This window comes from Pleurodeles waltl, chromosome 6 (assembly GCF_031143425.1).
Source record: "Pleurodeles waltl isolate 20211129_DDA chromosome 6, aPleWal1.hap1.20221129, whole genome shotgun sequence".
Classification (NCBI taxonomy): domain Eukaryota; kingdom Metazoa; phylum Chordata; class Amphibia; order Caudata; family Salamandridae; genus Pleurodeles; species Pleurodeles waltl.
Genome location: NC_090445.1, coordinates 1,080,796,532 through 1,080,814,625, shown reverse-complemented (window position 1 = coordinate 1,080,814,625; position 18,094 = coordinate 1,080,796,532). Strand labels below are relative to the sequence as shown.

Here is an 18,094-nt window from a genome sequence, read left to right as displayed (position 1 = left end):
TCTGCCAGCAGGTAAGTACCCGTGTCCTTGGAGAGCAGACCAGGGGTGTTTTGTAAAGCACTGGGGGGGACACAAGAAGGCACACAAAAGACACCCTCAACGGCACAGGGGCGGCCAGGTGCAGTGTGCAAAGCAGGCGTCGGGTTTTAGATCGGAAACAATGGAGGGACCCGGGGGGGGGGTCACTCTAGCGGTGAAGGCAGGCACAGGGGAGCTTCTCGGGACAGCCACCACCTGGGCTAGGCAGAAGGTCACCTGGGCTAGGCAGAAGGTCACCTGGGGGGTCACTCTTGCACTGAAGTTCGGTTCCTTCAGGTCCTGGGGGGGCTGCACGTGCAGTGCTTGGTCCAGGCATAAGGTCCCTTGTTACAGGCAGTCGCGGTCAGGAGGAGCCTCTGGATTCTCTCTGCAGGCGTCGCTGTGGGAGTCCAGGGGGGTCGTCTTGGGCTACACACGGGGTCGCAGTCGCCGGGAAGTCCTCCCCGTGGTGTTTGTTCTATGGATCTCTAGCCGGGGGTGTCGTGTGCAGAGTGTGAAGTCTCACACTTCTGGCAGGAAGAGTGAGTTGTTTGAAAGTTGCTTCTTTGTTGCAAAGATGTAGCTGTTGTTGAACAGAGCCGCTGCTCACTGGAGTTTCTTGGTCCTGGGGGTCAGGGCTTCAGAGGTCGCTGGTCCCTGTTGGATGCGTCGCTGGTTGCAGGTTTTCGATTCTGGAGACAGGCCGGTAGGGCTGGGGCCAAAGCAGTTGTCGTCCGTCGTCTCTGCAGGCTTGTAGGTCAGCAGTCCTTCTTTATAGTTCAGGTTACAGGAATCTGCCTTCCTGGGATGCCCCTAAATACTAGATTTAGGGGTGTGTTTAGGTCTGGGGGCAGTAGCCAGTGGCTACTGTCCTTGAGGGTGGCTACTCCCTCTTTGTGCCCTTTGTGTCCTGTGGGGAAGGGGGCACATCCCTAATCCTATTGGGGGGGAATCCTCCAAAAGATGGAGGATTTCCTAAGGCAGGAGTCCCCTCAGCTCAGGACACCTTAGGGGCTGACCTGACTGGAGGGTGACACCTCCTTGTTTTTCTCATTATCTCCTCCGAATTTGCCGCCTAAACTGGGGGCTGTGTCCGGGGGAGCGGGCATCTCGACTTGCTGGCGTGCCCTGGGGCGCTGTAACACCAGGCCTGAGCCTTTGAGGCTCACCACCAGGTGTTACAGTTCCTGCAAGAGGTGTGAAGCACCTCCACCCAGTATAGGCTTAGTTCATGGCCACAGAGTGACAAAGGCACTCACCCCATGTGGCTAGAAACCCGTCTGGATGTGGAAGGCTGGCAGAAACTGGTCAGCCTAGCACTAGTAGTTGGACTGGTATACAGGAGGCATCTCTAAGATGCCCTCTGTGTGCATTTCTGAAATTCCACACTGGCATCAGTGTGGAATTATTGTGCTGAGAAGTTCGATACCAAACTTCCCAGTATTCAATGTAGCCATTATGGAACTGTGGAGTTTGTGTTTGACAAACTACCAGACCATATACTCTTTATGACTACCCTGCACTTACAATGTCTAAGAATGCACACCAAGGGGGGGTGCCATGTCGAGGTAGTCTTTTTCTCCCCACCAGCACACACAAGCTGTGAGGCAGTGTGCATGTGCCGAGTGAGGGGTCCCCAGTGTGGCATAATACATGCTGCAGCCCTTAGAGACCTTCCCTGATCACAGGGCCCTTGGTTCCTGGGGTACCATTTACAAGGGAGATATCTGTGTGTCAAGGCTGTGCCAATTGTGGAGACAAGGTACAGTTTAGGGAAAGAACACTGGTGCTGGGGCCTGGTTAGCCGGGTCCCAGCACACTTTCAATCCTAACTAGCAGCAACAAAAGGCAAAAAAATAGGGGGTAACCATGCCATCAGAGACATTTTCTTACAGGTGATTAGTGAACTGCAATTGGGTCAGAGGCAGACTCCTCTCTGTTTCCCAACCAGATCTCACAGTAGTGACAGATGCGTCACTTCTGGGATGGAGCGGCCATCTGGGAGGGTTGGCGATCAGAGGCCTCTGGTGGAATCTGGACTCCATAACAACTTGCTGGAGGTCCGGGCGATACGACTGGCATTGAAAGCATTTCTTCAAACAATCACAGCGGGGGGGCAAAAAGGGGAGTTCGGAGGAAAAAGAGAGAGGCACTCCTGGTCCCGTGTGTAGGTCTCCCAAGTATCGGTAAAACAACAGTAATATACACACGGTTCCAAAACATAAAAAAGGTTCTCTTGAAAAGACGGTATACCAGAAAAAGCAATTTGTTTTAGAGCAAGAGCCCTCACTCACCAGCCGGTGATATATTTCATCATTGGGCCATGCTCCTCGTCAGGCCGGCACTGCAATGCCTGACGGGCCCCTCAAGGGGGCTCTTTGCCGGAGATCTTTTAGAGGATGGTGTTGGCCGGTCAAAACATGCAAAAAAGGAGGAAGGATTGGTAAAGAGAGATGTATAAAAATGTCTAAAGGAAAAAACTGATAATTTATTCAGATGTTAATGCCTTTGACATGGTTAAAAACACTGTATAGGGATATGGTAAAATAATGTTTACAATCCCTCAACAAAGAAGCATACAGTTCGTAAATCTTGTTGAAAAAAAGTAGTACGAAGTGGGGTAACACAGAGTTCTTGTGTCACTCAATCAAAAACAGGAGGTCAACATGTTTCTCGCTATTCATAGTCAAAAAATGATCTTGTGCGATTCTTCAGGACCTAATACGTACCTAATCCTTATAAAAATAAACTCTAGGATAAGAGTAATTTGTGTTCCCTATTTGGGAAAACAAAAGCCCTCCAAAGACTAATAATAGGGCCTCATCGGGAACCGGGGCCAGACTGAGCTTATAGGTGACCCAATATTTTCGACGAGACACCAAGCCATAGTGGTTTGAGAAGCCTGATGTTACCCCGATGAGGCCCTATTATTAGTCTTTGGAGGGCTTTTGTTTTCCCAAATAGGGAACACAAATTACTCTTATCCTAGAGTTTATTTTTATAAGGATTAGGTACGTATTAGGTCCTGAAGAATCGCACAAGATCATTTTTTGACTATGAATAGCGAGAAACATGTTGACCTCCTGTTTTTGATTGAGTGACACAAGAACTCTGTGTTACCCCACTTCGTACTACTTTTTTTTTACTTTTTTTCAACAAGATTTACGAACTGTATGCTTCTTTGTTGAGGGATTGTAAACATTATTTTACCATATCCCTATACAGTGTTTTTAACCATGTCAAAGGCATTAACATCTGAATAAATTATCAGTTTTTTCCTTTAGACATTTTTATACATCTCTCTTTACCAATCCTTCCTCCTTTTTTGCATGTTTTGACCGGCCAACACCATCCTCTAAAAGATCTCCGGCAAAGAGCCCCCTTGAGGGGCCCGTCAGGCATTGCAGTGCCGGCCTGACGAGGAGCATGGCCCAATGATGAAGCATATCACCGGCTGGTGAGTGAGGGCTCTTGCTCTAAAACAAATTGCTTTTTCTGGTATACCGTCTTTTCAAGAGAACCTTTTTTATGTTTTGGAACCGTGTGTATATTACTGTTGTTTTACCGATTGAAAGCATTTCACCTGTTGTGAAAGGGAAGATGGTGCAGGTGTTCACAGACAACACCACTGCAATGTGGTACTGCAACAAGCAGGGCGGTGTGGGGTGATGGACCCTTTGTCAAGAGACCCTGTGTCTCTGGACATGGCTGTAATAGCAGGGCATTACTGTAGTGCTTCAATACCTGGCAGGTTCTCTGAATTCATGGCAGATGAATTCAGCTGTCGATGCCTAGCAGGTTACAAGTGTTGCCTCCATCCGGAGGTGGCACAAGGACTTTTTCAACAGTGGGAAGAGCCTTGGTTAAATCTGTTTGCCTCCGCAGAGAATACGCAATGTCCGCAGTATTGCGCGTTGCAGTTTCCAAGGTTGCAATCGCTTGGCCGCGCTTTTCGTCAGTACTGGAGTTCAGGCCTCCAGTATGTCTTTACGCCTACAACCCTTCTGCCCAGAGTTCTCAAGAAGATCAAGAGTGACAGGGCGCAAATAATCCCGGTGACTCCGAACTGGGCTTGGAAAGTCTGGTATCCTGAGCTTCCAAAAATGAGCATTGATCCTCCAATCAGGCTGCCTCTTCAGGAAGATCTTCTGTCACAGCAGCAGGGGAAGGTTCTCCACCCAAACCTGTCAACTTTGCGCTTTCATGCGTGGAGATTGAGCGGAGACTGTTGACGGCTTTCGACCTTCCTCCCAAAGTCTGTAAAGTTATTGTGGCAGCCAGGCGTCCCTCTGCTAAGACGGCCATTGGAAACGCTTTGTATATTATTGTGCAGAAAGATCTGTTGATCCTCTTTTTGCTTCTCTGAGATCCTTCTCTTTCTTATCCCTCTCCCTTGGGTGCTCTCAGAGGCTATCTTTCTGCCCTGTTGGCGTTCCTTCGGCTGCCCATCAGCCTTCATTATTCAAATCACCAATTGCAAATACATTTCTTAAAGGGCTTTTACATATGTATCCTCCTTTGTCCATGCGTCAGTGGTACTTAAATCTGGTCCTCGCTTTTCTTGTGTGCTCCGTTTGAGCCACTGCACAACAGTCGTCTCCAAGTGCTCACCATCAAGACAGCTTTTTTTAGTGGCAATAACATCTGCCAGGAGGGTGAGTGAGATGCAGGCTCTTTCATCTAAGCCGCCGTATCTCATCATGTTTCCAGACAAGGTGGTACTCCGACCTCGTGCTTCTTGCCTCCCCGAGGTGGTGACCCCATTTCACAGCTCAAGAGAGTTTGCGGTGGTTGACCAACTCTTTGTGGGGTACATGGGAGCAAAGAAGGGTCGGGCAGTGCAGAAACAAAGCATTTCGCGCTGGATCGTTGTACAAAGCTGGCCTGGTGTTGGTGGGTACCTAAGATACTTAAACCTTATACCAGGTCCAGGTATCCCCTATTAGTGTACTGTAGTCCGTGTCTAGAAGCCAGGCTGTAGGAAAGTAGCCTCTTTATAGCATGGTTTCCCCCACTTTTTGGCCTCTTTGTCAGTGTGTCTGTTCACTGGGATCCTGCTAACCTGCTCTCTCCTTTTAACTTGGTTCCTGGAACCTTTCTCACCCCACATTCGGCATACTGGTCCCCCATGTTGTCCCTAGTATATAGTACATAGGTACCCAGGGCATTGGGGGACCACGGGATCCCTATGGGCTGCAGCATGTATTATGCCACCCATAGTGAGCCCATGCAAAGTGTTCTGCAGGCCTGCCATTGCAGCGTGCATGATCGGGTGCATGCACCCTTTCACTACCAGGTCACTATAAGTCACCCATATGACAGGCCCTCCTAGCCTAGAGGGCAGGGTGCAAGTACCTGTGTGTGAGGGCAACCCTGCACTAGCAGAGGTGCCCCCAGAAGCTCTAGGCCCATTTTCCTGGACTTAGTGAGTGTGGGGACGCAATTTTACGCTTATTCTGGACATAGGTCACTACCTATGTCCAGCTACATAATGGTAACTCCGAGCCTGGGCATGTTTGATATCAAACATGTCGGAATCGTACCCCAATACTATTGCAAGTATTGGAAGTATGATTCCATGCACTCTGGGGGCTGCTTAGAGGACCCCCAGCACTGCTAGCGCTAGTCTTACATGGTTTTCCTGGCAGCCCAAGCTGCTGCCACCTCTCAGACAGGTTTCTGCCCTACTGCTGCTTGATATGATCAAGCCCAGTAAGGGACAACAAAGGATTTCCTTTTGGTGAGGGAGGTAACGCCCTCTCTCTTTGGAAATAGGTGTGGCTGGCTTGGGAGGAGTAGCCTCCCCTCCCCAAGCCACTGATATGCTTTGAAGGGCACATTTGGTGCCCTCTTGCCTAAACCAGTCCACACAGGTTCATTGACCCTCAGTCCCCTCTGGCGTGAAACTGGACAATGGAAACGGGAGTGACCACTCCCCTGTCCATCACCACCCCAGGGGTGGTGCTGAGAGCTCCTCCAGAGGGTCCCTGGGTTCTGCGATCTTGTTTCGAAGGTTGGCAGGGAACTCTGGGAACATCTGAGTGGCCAATCAAGGCAGGTGACGTCAGAGCCCCCTCCTGATAAGTGCATACCTGGCTAGGTGACCAATCCTCCTTTCAGGGCTATTTAGGGTCTTTCTCTTGGGTGAGTCCTCAGATTCGGCTTGCAAGACTCCTGCAGGATTCCTCTGCAACCTTCACTTCGCCTTCTGGCCAATGGATTTGCGACTGGACCCTCCAGTAACCAACAATGCTGCAGTCCACAAAGAAGACTCTTCTGCAACTTTGTTTCCACTGCTCTGGCCAGCTTTACAACATTTCCCCGGCTGCTAAGAAGATGGCAACTCCTCAGCCTGCACAAGAAGCATCTCCCTTGGAGTAAAGGATTCACTCCCCTGCATCTGCAGGCACCTGCTGCAGCAATCTCCCCTCATCTTGAACTGGGTGGATCCTGCATCACGAGTGGTGGTCCAGAGTAGTCCTCTTAGTTCTCTCTGCCAGCTTTCCAACTTTGATGGAGGTAAGCCCTTGCCTTCCCACGCAGGACAGTACCCCGTGCACCACATTACATTTCTTGCAGCTGCCATGGCTTGTTTGCATCTCCTCCAAGGGATCTTCAGGCGACCCCCCCCCCCCCCCCCTCAAAAGCCCACCCCTCCCAGCACTCCCTCCTGCGATGCTCAGCTCTCTGCGTGGTTCTCCTGCGGTGTGGAATTCCTTTCTGTATTGCTGCATGCGCTCCTTCAGGAACTCTTCTCCGGCTCCAGGGATGCAGTGCTGACCTTTTCTTCCTCACCGTGGACCAATTCCTGCAAGTACAGCTGGGTTTGTAGTAGCTCCTACTCCTCCTGGACTCCACTGTGACTTTTGGACTTGGTCCCCTCTCTCCACAGGTCCTCCTATCAAGAAATCCACCGATGGTTTCCTTCAGTCTTCTCAGGTGTCTTCTTTTTCATTTCCTAGGGGAAGCCCAAACCATGCACTAAAAAAATGGAATGCGAACACAGGACCCCCATCTAGGTTAAGTGGAATGTGTAGAGGGGAGCTGGGGTTACCCAACAAGACTGCAAGAAACTAGCTGTGGATTCTTGAAGATGAAGACCTGTGGAAGAAGTGGACCAAATCCAGAAGTCACAGAAGAGTCCAGGAGGAGTAGGAGCTACTACCTACCCAGCTGTAGATGCAGGAGTTGGTCGACGATAGAACGAATACGGTCAGGAATGCAGCCCGGGAGCAGATGAAGAGTTCCTGGAGGATGCAGTCAACGTCCCACGCCAGATGGATGATTGCAGTCTGTTAGTGGCGTAGAAAAGTCACCAACAAGCCTTGGCAACTGTAGAAGTCACGTTGAAGTGGAGCTGCCAGAGGACAAGCATGTTCCAGGAGGACTCAACCTATGGGAGGGGAGTACTAGGAGAACCCTCAGCAAGGTAGAGTGTCCCAAGAAGAACCAGCAGTCCCCACAGTAGTCACACTGGACGAGAAACCAGGAGCCACGGAGGAGCCCACGCTGCACCACTGGAGAAGGATCCCATGCCGTAGGAGAAGCACACAGGGCTGTACATCACAGGAAGGAGTGCTGGGACTACACGAAGCCTGAACCTCCTTGGAGGAGATGTAAACAAGCCCTGGCAGCTGCAAGAGATGCGGTGCACGGAGGTACTGTGCTGTGTGGGAAGGCAAAGGCTTACCTCCACCAAAGTTGGATAGCTGGCAGAGAGGACCAAGAGGACTACTCCGGACCACCATCCTTGATGCAGGATCCACGCAGCTCAGGATGAGAAGAGATCCATGCAGCTGGTCGTCGTTGCAGTTGGTGCCTGCGGATCCAGGGAAGTGACTCCTTCATTCCAAGTAAGATTTCTTCTTCCTTCTCATGCAGGCTGAAGACTTGTCACCCTCAGAGGATACACAGTCTGGGAAATGTTGCAGAAGCTGGAAGGATCCCTGGAAACAATGTTGCAAGTAGAGTCTTCGTCGTGGATGCAGATTGTCAGTTCCTGGGGGAGCGGGGGCTCCAGTCGCAGTTCCATTAGCTAAAGTTGAAGTAAAGGTTGCAGAGTAGTCCTGCTGGAATCTTGCAAACTGAATCTGAGGGCCCACACAAAAGAGAGGTCCTAAGTAGCCCTGAAAGGGGGATTAGTCACCTAGCCTGTTGAGCACCTATCAGGAGGGGGCTCTGAAGTCACCTGCCCTACCTAGCCACTGAGATGCTCCGCGGTCCCTGCCAACCTTGGATTCAAGATGGCAGTCCCCAGGGACCCTCTTGATGAGCTCTGGGCACCAACCCTATGCTGGTGATGAACAAGGGAGTGGTCACACCGCTTCCAATTGTCCAGTTTCGCTCCAGAGCAGGGATTGGAGCTTCCTGAACCAGTGTAGAATGGTTTAAGCACAGTGGGCACCAAATGTGCCCTTAAAAGCATACCAGTGGCTTGGGGAGGCTACCCCTCCCATGCCATGTAGCACCTATTTCCAAAGGAGTTACCCCACTCTCCCAAAGGAAATCATTTATTATGCCTTCCTGGGCTTGAGCTGTTCAAGCAGCAGGAGGGCAGATCTAAGGGAATATCATCAGCTTGGGCTGCCTGGAAAATCCTGGAAGACTGGTAGAAGCATTGCCCGGGGTCCTCTAAGGAGCTCCCAGAGTGCATGGAATGATATTTCCAATACTGGCAATAGTATTGGGGGTATGATTCTGACACGCTTGATACCAAACATGCCTAGGTTCGGAGTCACCATTATGTAGCTGGACGTAGGTAGTGACCTATGTCCAGAACAAGCATAAAATGGCGTCCCCGCACTCATGAAGTCCGGAGTTCGTGAGGGCACCTCTGCCAGTGAAGGGGTGCCCTCACACACACAGGTACTTGCACCCTGCCCTATGGCCTAGGATGGCATTCCATAGTGGTGACCTGTTGCAGTGACCTTTGGTGAAAAAGGGTGCATGCACCCTTTCACGCAGGCTGCAATGACAAGCCTGCAGAACACTTTGCATGGGCTCCCCATGGGTGGCACAATACCTACTGCAGCCAACAGGGGGGTCCCCTGGTAGCCAAATGCCCTGGGTACTATATACAGGGGACTTAAATGGGGGCACCAGTATGCCAAATGTGGGGTGAAAATGGTACAAGTTACCAAGTTAGAAGGGAGAGAGCATAATCACACTGGTCCTTGTTAGCACCATCCCAGTGAACACAGTGAAACACTGACAAACTGGCAAAAAGTGGGGGTATCCATGCTAAAAGCAGCTGCTTTTCTACAAGTGCGTAAGCGAAGCATATCTCGTTGGTTTGTGCTCTGTATCAAGATCTGCTGGGCACTAGGCACGAAGCTACCTTCTGAAGGCTTGCAGGCTCATTCCACCAGCGCTTTGACTACTACGTTAGCATGCAGAGTTCTGATCCTGGGCATCTGCCAGACAGCAACGTGGGCATCTCTGCATATGTTTACCAAATACCTGGATTTTTGCATTGTTAGCCCCCACTTTTTGCCTGGTATCTGATGTGATTTTGACTGAAAGTGCCCTAGGTTCCTGCTAGCCAGGTCCCCAGTACCAGATCTCTTGCCCCAAACTTGCACAGTTGTTTCCCCAATTGTCAAAACCTTAGCACCCTCTACATCCCTAGTAAATGGCACCTCTGGCACTTAGGGCATGGGGTTCCAAATAGGGTCCCTAAAGGCTGCAGAACGGCGTGTGCCACCCTAAGGGACTCCTCACCCAGCACAACAGGCTCCCATTGTAGGCTGCGTGTCTTGATGCAAACCTAAGCGAAAACACATGCCTATGTACCATGTCCCCTAACACTGCATGCAGTATATGTAAGTCACCCATCTAGCAGGCCTTACCGCCCTAAGGCAGGGTGCATTACATTACATGTGAGGGCATATCTGCACAAGCAGATCTACCACTGCTATGTATTTGTCGATTCTCAGACATATTAAGTGAACAGGGAAGCCGTTTTAAGTACATGTGCTGGTCACTATTCGTTATGAGTTCCCTAGCTACATGATGGCTTCACTGAAAATGGGTCTGTTTGGTATCACACATCTTGTTTTAAATAAACTCTCACTGAATCCAGTGATGGATTTATTAATATATGTACTCAGAGAGCACCTTAGACGTGTCCCCTGAAAAACTACCAGCTGCTAGTGTGTTAACTGGCAGGTACTCACCAATTCAGCCACCTGAACCTTGTTTCTGTATCATTTATTGCCTCTGTGAGTACTCACAGGTTGCATTGTGCGTAAAGGTGTACAAGTTTGAACTCTTTAGTTACCTGTAAGAAATAATAACGAAGTGTTATTTTTCTAAGTTGGTCTTGGATTTATTCTGTGAGTGTGTCTCATTTAATGCCTCTGAGCACAGTAAATGCTTTGCACTACCCTCTGATAAGCCTAGCTGCTCTCACACACTACCACAAAATAGAGCATTAGTCCTATCTACGTTTGCCTCTGTAGACCAATTGGGGACCCACTGTACTCTGCACGGTCTACTTTCTTTTTTCTTTTTTAGTGCACCATATAGAGAGCCAGCTTCCTACACTGTGAATGAACCATTGCTGCAACTCCATCACACATAATATAATACCTAAATTCTCTAGATGGGCAAGTCTGGGATACACTTCCATTTGAGTACATTTCTCAGTAGTAGCAGCCTTTGTAGAGATCTTTTGCATACGGAAGAGGCTTCAGTGTTTATGGCTTAAATAAAGGTTCTCATGATGGAGATTTAGGATTACATGTAAATTAACTTTACTTCTTTATCATTCTATCATGATTATTAGTCACAAAATTTTAAGCAATGCAATATTCTATTTGTAATTGTATGACTATAAAACAGTTGTCTTTTAATCTGCATTTTTTATTTTTCAAGAGTTTTTCTTAGTGGAAAAAAGTATTTCTGGGATCCACTGAACAGGCAAACAAATGCTGATCAGTTTGATACCCAGATAATACTATAGTTATCTCTTCTGGCACATTGAAGACCAGACCTAGCTGTCACTTGTCAGTGCTATTCCTCACTTACTAGACTGTAGAGCTTCCATTTTGTACAGTTATTCAGTCTTTTTTTTGCTCAGGCAGACCAGAGGTCCACCACTTAACTGTCACAGTCAAAAGAGTTAGCCCTCTGGCATCAAACTTACCAGAGCTGTCCTTTGCTGAACTGTTGTACCCCTTACTGAGTACAGACAACTGATCTGTCTCTCCTTAATGAATGCAGAGCCGTCCTTTCTATAGCAGGTTAGTTCCTTGCTCCGTGCAGACAGTACACCTATCTCTAGCCTGTTAAGGGCCACACAGCTGTCGCTCACCTGGCCATACTCAGCACACAAAACAGTGCTGTCTATTGCTTAGCTGGTTTGTTTCTTTGTCATTGCATACAGTAAACCTGTAACAATGTGTAATTCCTGAGCCTTTTTGATGGGTTTTCACCCCTTGTTACACTGTAAAAAATTTACGTTTTGATTAATGTCTCTGAATTGTATGCATGGGATTCATTGCTATGCGTATTTAGAAATAGCATTATGGTTGAAGAGCTTAGCACTCTTTGGGTATTCAAGTTTGCAAACTGTAGGTCTTCATTGCACTCTCTCTCAAATTCAAAAGTAACTAATGTTGCATATTCCTGTTGTGACTGTAAGGTGCCCTGTTAATAACCGGTTCTGTGATATCAAAACTGTATTGCAATAAGTATAGCTGTATTTTGACTTTTCATATCTTGTTCGAAATGGATAAAGACGGTGTTTTTACTTGTAACAGCTCTACTTATGCTCCTAGCTCCAGCGTCTGATGATGAGGGCAGCACGGCAGCAACAGATGGGTCCACTCTACGGACATCTCCTGCGGATCATGGTGGAAGCGTTGGCTCGGAGAGCGGAGGCAGTGCTGTGGATTCAGTGGCTGGAGAGCACAGTGGTAGGTTTCTCTTTTCCACTGAATAAACTGTGATGCTTTATTAGAACAGTAAAAACTGAACTTTAGAACTTGATTCTGTATTTGCATATTTGGTGTTAACAGTTATGGAACTGCTAAGGTTCGAGACTGCCTGTTCTTTCCTTTTTTTTTTGTAGTCAACTTGACACCATCTGTCACTGTTAATTTGTTTGTACAGCTTGATGCAAACCATTCTCTAGTGCTTTGCTCAATAATTCTTTGTTGGCACAGGTAATTCCTGCATGAGAAAATTTGCTTTTAAGGTGCTAGTGCATGCATAAAGAGTACTTAGTCACTTATGTCTACCAATCCTATGCTGTTGTGCCTCCAAAGGGACTTTTATAATGGATACTTCTTTCCTGTAGATTTCACATCTTTTACTATCCTAGAGATAGCAATCTAGAATGTTTATTTTCCTTTATAGAAATAGCCCCCTTGCAGTGCTATGTGGCACTGCAGCAGGTCTGACAACATCAGTCACCACTGGGATGGAAACTTGCAGGGTTATTCAAGGAAACAGGGGGTTCGGTCAGCAAGCCTCCAGTCTGCAATAACTCTAAGAAACTGCTTAACTTAAGTGTAGGAAAATGGCTCCCTGTTGCAGTTACCTCCCCCTTTTTGCCTGATATTGATGCTGACATGACTGAGAAGTGTGCTGGGACCCTGCTAACCAGGCCCCAGCACCAGTGTTCTTTCACATAAAAATGTACCATTGTTCCACAATTGGCACATCCCTGGCGCACAGGTAAGTCCCTTGTAAAGGGTACCAGTGGTACCAAGGGCCCTGTGACCAAGGAAGGTCCCTAAGGGCTGCAGCATGTGTTGTGCTACCCTAGGGGACCCCTCACCTAACACACACACACTGCCATTGCAGATTGTGTGTTGGTGGGGAGAAAAAGGCAAAGTCGACATGACATCCCCCTCAGGATGCCATGCCCACAAAATACTGCCTGTGGCATAAGTCACCCCTCTAGCAGACTTTACAGCCCTAAGGCAGGGTGCACTATACCACAGGTGAGGGCATAGCTGCATGAGCAATATGCCCCTACAGTGTCTAAGTCTATTCTTAGACATTGTAAGTACAGTGTGGCCATAATAAATAAATGGTCTGGGAGTTTGTCAAACACGAACTCCACAGCTCCATAATGGCTAAACTGAATATTGGGAAGTTTGATACCAAACTTCTCAGAATAATAAACCCACACTGATGACAGTGTTAGATTTATTTAAAAAAATGCACACAGAGGGCATCTTAGAGATGCCCCCTGTATTTTACCCAATCCTTCAGTGCAGGACTGACTGGTCAATGCCAGCTGCCACTGAGACGAGTTTCTGCCCACCTGGGGTGAAAGCCTTTGTGCTCTGTGAGGACAGAAGCAGCCTGCACTGGGTGAAGGTGCTTCTCACCTCCCCCTGCAGGAACTGTAACACCTGGCGGTGAGCCTCAAAGGCTCATGCCTTTTGTTACCACACCCCAGGGAATCCCAGCTAGTGGAGATGCCCGCCCCTCCGGCCACTGCCCCACTTTTGGCAGCAAGGCTGGAGGAGATAATGAGGAAAACAAGGAGTTACCACCCACCAGTCAGGACAGCCACTAAGGGGACCTGAGCTGAGGTGACCCCTGCCTTTAGAAATCCTCCATCTTGATTTTGGAGGATTCCCCCAATAGGAATAGGGATGTGCCCCCCTCCCCTCAGGGAGGAGGCACAAGGAGGGTGTAGCCACCCTTAAGGACAGTAGCCATTGGCTACTGCCCCCCAGACCTAAACACACCCCTAAATTGAGTATTTAGGGGCGACCCTGAACCCAGGAAATCAGATTCCTGCAACCTGAAGCAAGAAGGACTGCTGACCTGAAAGCTCTGCAGATACAATGGAAGACAACTGCTTTGGCCCCAGCCCTTCCGGCCTTTCTCCTGACTCGAAAAACTGCAACAGCGACACATCCACAGGGACCAGTGACCTCTGAAGCCTCAGAGGACTGCCCTGAACCTAAGGACCAAGAAACTCCCGTGAGCAGCAGCTCTGCTCAACAAACAGCAACAATATTGCAACTTTTCTGCAACTTTCAAAGACTTCACCCTTCCAAGACTTCACCCTTCCCGCCAGAAGCATGAGACTTCACCCTGGGCTCGAGCTCCAGAAAACCAACACCACAGGGAGGACTCACAGGCGACTGCGACCTTGTGAGTAGCCTGAGATGACCCCCTTGCACCCCTTCAGCGTCGCATGCAGAGAGAATCCAGAGGCTCCCCCTGACCGCGACTGCCTGTAACAAGGAACCAGACTGTAGGGTAGCAGAGAAGGTAAAGTTGAGAAGCTGACACACGAAGAGCAGGTTTTCCAAGATAGGTATTTGAGGGTCCATGACAGGCAAACACACGACTGAACAATCTGGAGATCAGCCCTGACAATCCTGCCCCAAGAATCTAGAACCCAAAGATAGACTCTACTAGAATAACGGTGTAGAACTTACAACCCTGAAAGTAAACAGTAGTTAAGCATTGATAGCAACAATTGAAGAGAGCAACATATAAGCATTGGTACATACAAACATAAAATGAAGCATGGAACATATGCTACACCGACGCCTGGACCAAGCACTGCACCCGCAGCCCCCAGGACCAGAAGGAACCGAACCCTTGTGCAGGACTGACCCCCAGGCAACCCTCTGCCTAGCCTAGTCGGTGGCTGGCACGAGAAGCCCCCCTGTGCCCTTCCTGCACCGCTAGGGTGACCTCAGGAACCCTCCATTGAACCCTATACAAAACCCGTCGCCGGCTTTGCACACTGCACCGGGCCGCCCCTGTGCGCTGAGGGTGTGTTTTGTGTGCCTACTTGAGATTTATCCTGACAATTATGTCTGATACTTCCAAGAAAGGCCTCTTCAGACACTGCAAAATCAGTGGAAGGGAAAGGCCGCATGTGGATGATCCACATAAAGACTGTCTTTATTGCCTCAACCATTAACACAAGGTAAAGGAGTGTAAAATATGTCCCACTTTTTCCTTTAAAAACTTGAAGGACAGGGAGAGGAGGCTTCTTATGTGGCTCAGAGATCCACTGTAGGAATCTAGCCAAGTATGCAGTGGACACCTATGGTGTTAAACCTTAAACTGGGTCCAAGCAAACCCCTAGTAGTGAGTGTTAGTGTCTAGACAGACAGGGTCCTCTGGAGTAGCTGTGGTGAACAGCCAAGACGTAGCTTGAAGTCATGTCAAGCACTTGCAATACCACAGTAGTCAAATAGTCACATGTGAAAAGGACCCACACTGTGTTGCAAAAATAAAGGTACTGTTTTATAGGCACACCAAACTAAACTACCATAGGTATGCTTCCCTCTGGAAGAATTGACACAACAACTATACACAGGTAAGTAATTAGGAATAGCAAAAAATAGCAAAATCCCTGTATGGGGACCAAACCATATACTAAAAAAAAAAATGGAATGTGCATTGGTGTCCCCCACCAAAGTGTATGGTGTAGTAAGACCATCGCTAGGAGAGTGTGGAACCCCAAAAGTTAAGTATCTAGAAGATCCCCAGTGCCCGGGTGTAGAGAGGTAAGTTACCCGGTTTTCCCATAGGCTATCATGGGGACTTCATGACTGGAAATTGCAGAAGCAGGACGGGACCAGTGTAACCCAAGGGCGGATTCAGAGTGAAAAAAACCTGCATAAGAAGGGCACAGAGTCCAAGCCACCCTGTAGTGTCCAGGTGGGGCAGGACAGAGGCCATTGCTCTCCCTTCTGTAGATGAAAATCCTGGTCAACTGTGATGGATGATCTCCAGCTGCAGGGTCCAAGAGCTGCAGAGCAGTTCTTGAAGTCGCCTATGAGCTGTCCCTCGACGGTCGCCGAATTGCAGATGGTTTAGTGGTTAGGATGGCCAAGCACAAACAAATGCAAGAGGTGTCTGTGGAAGTTTAGCAACGCTGTGGAGGACCAGCAAGGTCCTGGGGACTCGACCCTTGGAGTGGAGTCAGTGCTGACCCTCAGAAGTCAGGTGAGCCATCCGAAGCAGTCAGAGCCCCGACAAGCAACCCTCTGGCAGCAGGCACAGTAAGTTGCAATGAGACCCAGTCAGCACACCTGAAGATGAGTCCCACGTCGCTGGAGCAGCAGAAAGAAGACTGTCTGTGTAGAGGTAGAGGGCAGGGGGCCAGAGCTACTTGGAGCCAGAAGATCCTTCAGAGCAGGAGTCAACAAGCCTTGTTTGCTCAAGAGTCACGGTGTACGGGGATTCTGTCCTGATGGAAAATGCAAGGGCTCCCCGTCTCCCACGTTTGACAGAAGGCAGACCGGACCCAGGGGATCCCTGGGAACCACCACCTGCAGGTTGGAGATGCTTCACAGATCTGGAGGACCGAAGATCCCACCAGACAGATGTCGTTGCCTTAGGTGCCTGCGGATGCAAGGGAGTGGCTCCTTCACTCCAAGGGAAATTCCTTCTCACGTCTTGGTGCAGCTGAAGTGTTACTGACCCCAGAGGATGCACAGCCATGCTAATGTTGTAGATTGCTGACAAGAGCTGTGCAAACAATGTTGCAAAGAGACGTCTTCTCAGGCGTTGCAGTCTTGTTCAATTCCTGTGTTATCCAGCAGCGGATCCAGAGCACAGAAGAGGTCTTTGCAGAGAAGTCCTGATAGAATCTTGCATGACAAATCTGGGGACCCACCCTCAAGGGAGTCCCTAAATAGCCCACAAAAAGGGGTTGGTCACTTGTGGAGTGACCACCAGTCAGGAGGGGACTCTGACGTCAGCTACCTGGCTACCTAGTCAGATTCTCCCAGAGACCTCTGGCCCATCTTGTTTCCAATGTAGCAGAACCAAGCAGTTTTCTGGAGGAGTTCTGGTCACCACCTCCAGGGTGGTGCTTGACAGGGGAGTGAACACTCCCCTTTCCATTATGCATTTTGCACCAGAGCAGGGGCCAGTGGTCCCTGGACTGGTGCAAACCGGATTATGCAAGAAATGCACCAAATGTGCCCTTCAAAGCAAACCAGAGATGTGGGGCAGCTACCCCTCCCAGCCTTGTAAAACCTATTTCCAAATGAGAGGAGGTTGCACCCCTTTCCTACAGGAAATCCTTTGTTCTGCCTTTCCCTGCTTAAGCTGGTCAAGCAGCAGGAGGGCAGAAACCTGTCTGAGAAGTGGCAGCAGTGTGGGCTGCCTATAAAACCCTGAAAGACTGGTAGGAGCAGTACAGGGAGGTCCTCTGAGGAACTCACAGAGTGCATGGAATCCTACAACCAATACTGGCATTAGTATTGGGGTATGATTCCGCAATGTTTGATACCAAACATGCCCAGGTTCGGAGTTACCATTATGTTGCTGGACCTAGATTTTGACCTGTGGCCAGTAAACTGGTAAAATGGCTTCCCCGCGCTAACAAAGTCCATTACATTGGAACAGGAGTTTGTAGGGGCACCTCTGCTCATTTTGGGGTGCCCTCACGCATAGGATCCTGCCTCGTGGGCTAGAAGGACCTACCATAGGGGTGACTTACAGTGACCTGGTGTAGTGACTTGTGGTGAATAGGTGCATGCACCTATTCACACTGGCTGCAGTAACAGAGCTGCAGACTCCCTATGGATGGCATAATACATGCTGCAGCCCATAGGGATCCCCTAGTACTCCAATGCCCTCGGTAACATATACTTTGTACTTAAATGGTTGCACTACTATGCCAAATGTGGGGTGAAAGGTTGCATCAACCATGTTTACAAGGAGAGAGCATAACCACTGCTGTCCTGGTTAGCAGGATCCCAGTGAATACAGTCAAACACACTGACAAACAGGCAAAAAGTGAGGGTAACAATGCTTGAAAGAGGCTACTTTCCTACAGGTCTCTACCTATTTGTTATTTCACTGTTTTCTATTGCTTTCTATGCCAATCCCTGATGTTTAATGTGTATATATTAGTGTGTTTATTCACCTGCTAGTGGGGAATTGCCTATACAGTATTTTAGTACTTGAGTTACCATAATAAAGTACCTGTTCGATGGCATCTGTCGCTGTAGATACGCATGTTTTGCAATAGCTCGCCATCTGGTGTTGGGCCGGAGTGTTACAAGTTGTTTTTCTTCGAAGAAGTCTTTCGAGTCACGGGACCGAGTGACTCCTCCTTTTGTCTCCATTG

At 48.9% G+C, this 18,094-nt stretch overlaps 1 protein-coding gene across 17 annotated transcripts in view; it reads left to right on the top strand.

The window, feature by feature from the left end:
- Positions 1-18,094, top strand: part of UBR4 (ubiquitin protein ligase E3 component n-recognin 4) — a 1,862,787-nt gene that overhangs the window by 1,244,719 nt on the left and 599,974 nt on the right. For 8 of the 17 annotated variants that reach the window (XM_069240131.1, XM_069240141.1, XM_069240132.1 and 5 more), the window contains one exon: positions 11,781-11,936. In XM_069240131.1, the coding sequence (XP_069096232.1) occupies positions 11,781-11,936 (156 nt within the window). The remainder of the gene's footprint in view (positions 1-11,780; positions 11,937-18,094) is intronic. The other 9 variants (XM_069240143.1, XM_069240142.1, XM_069240134.1 and 6 more) reach the window with 2 other exon arrangements.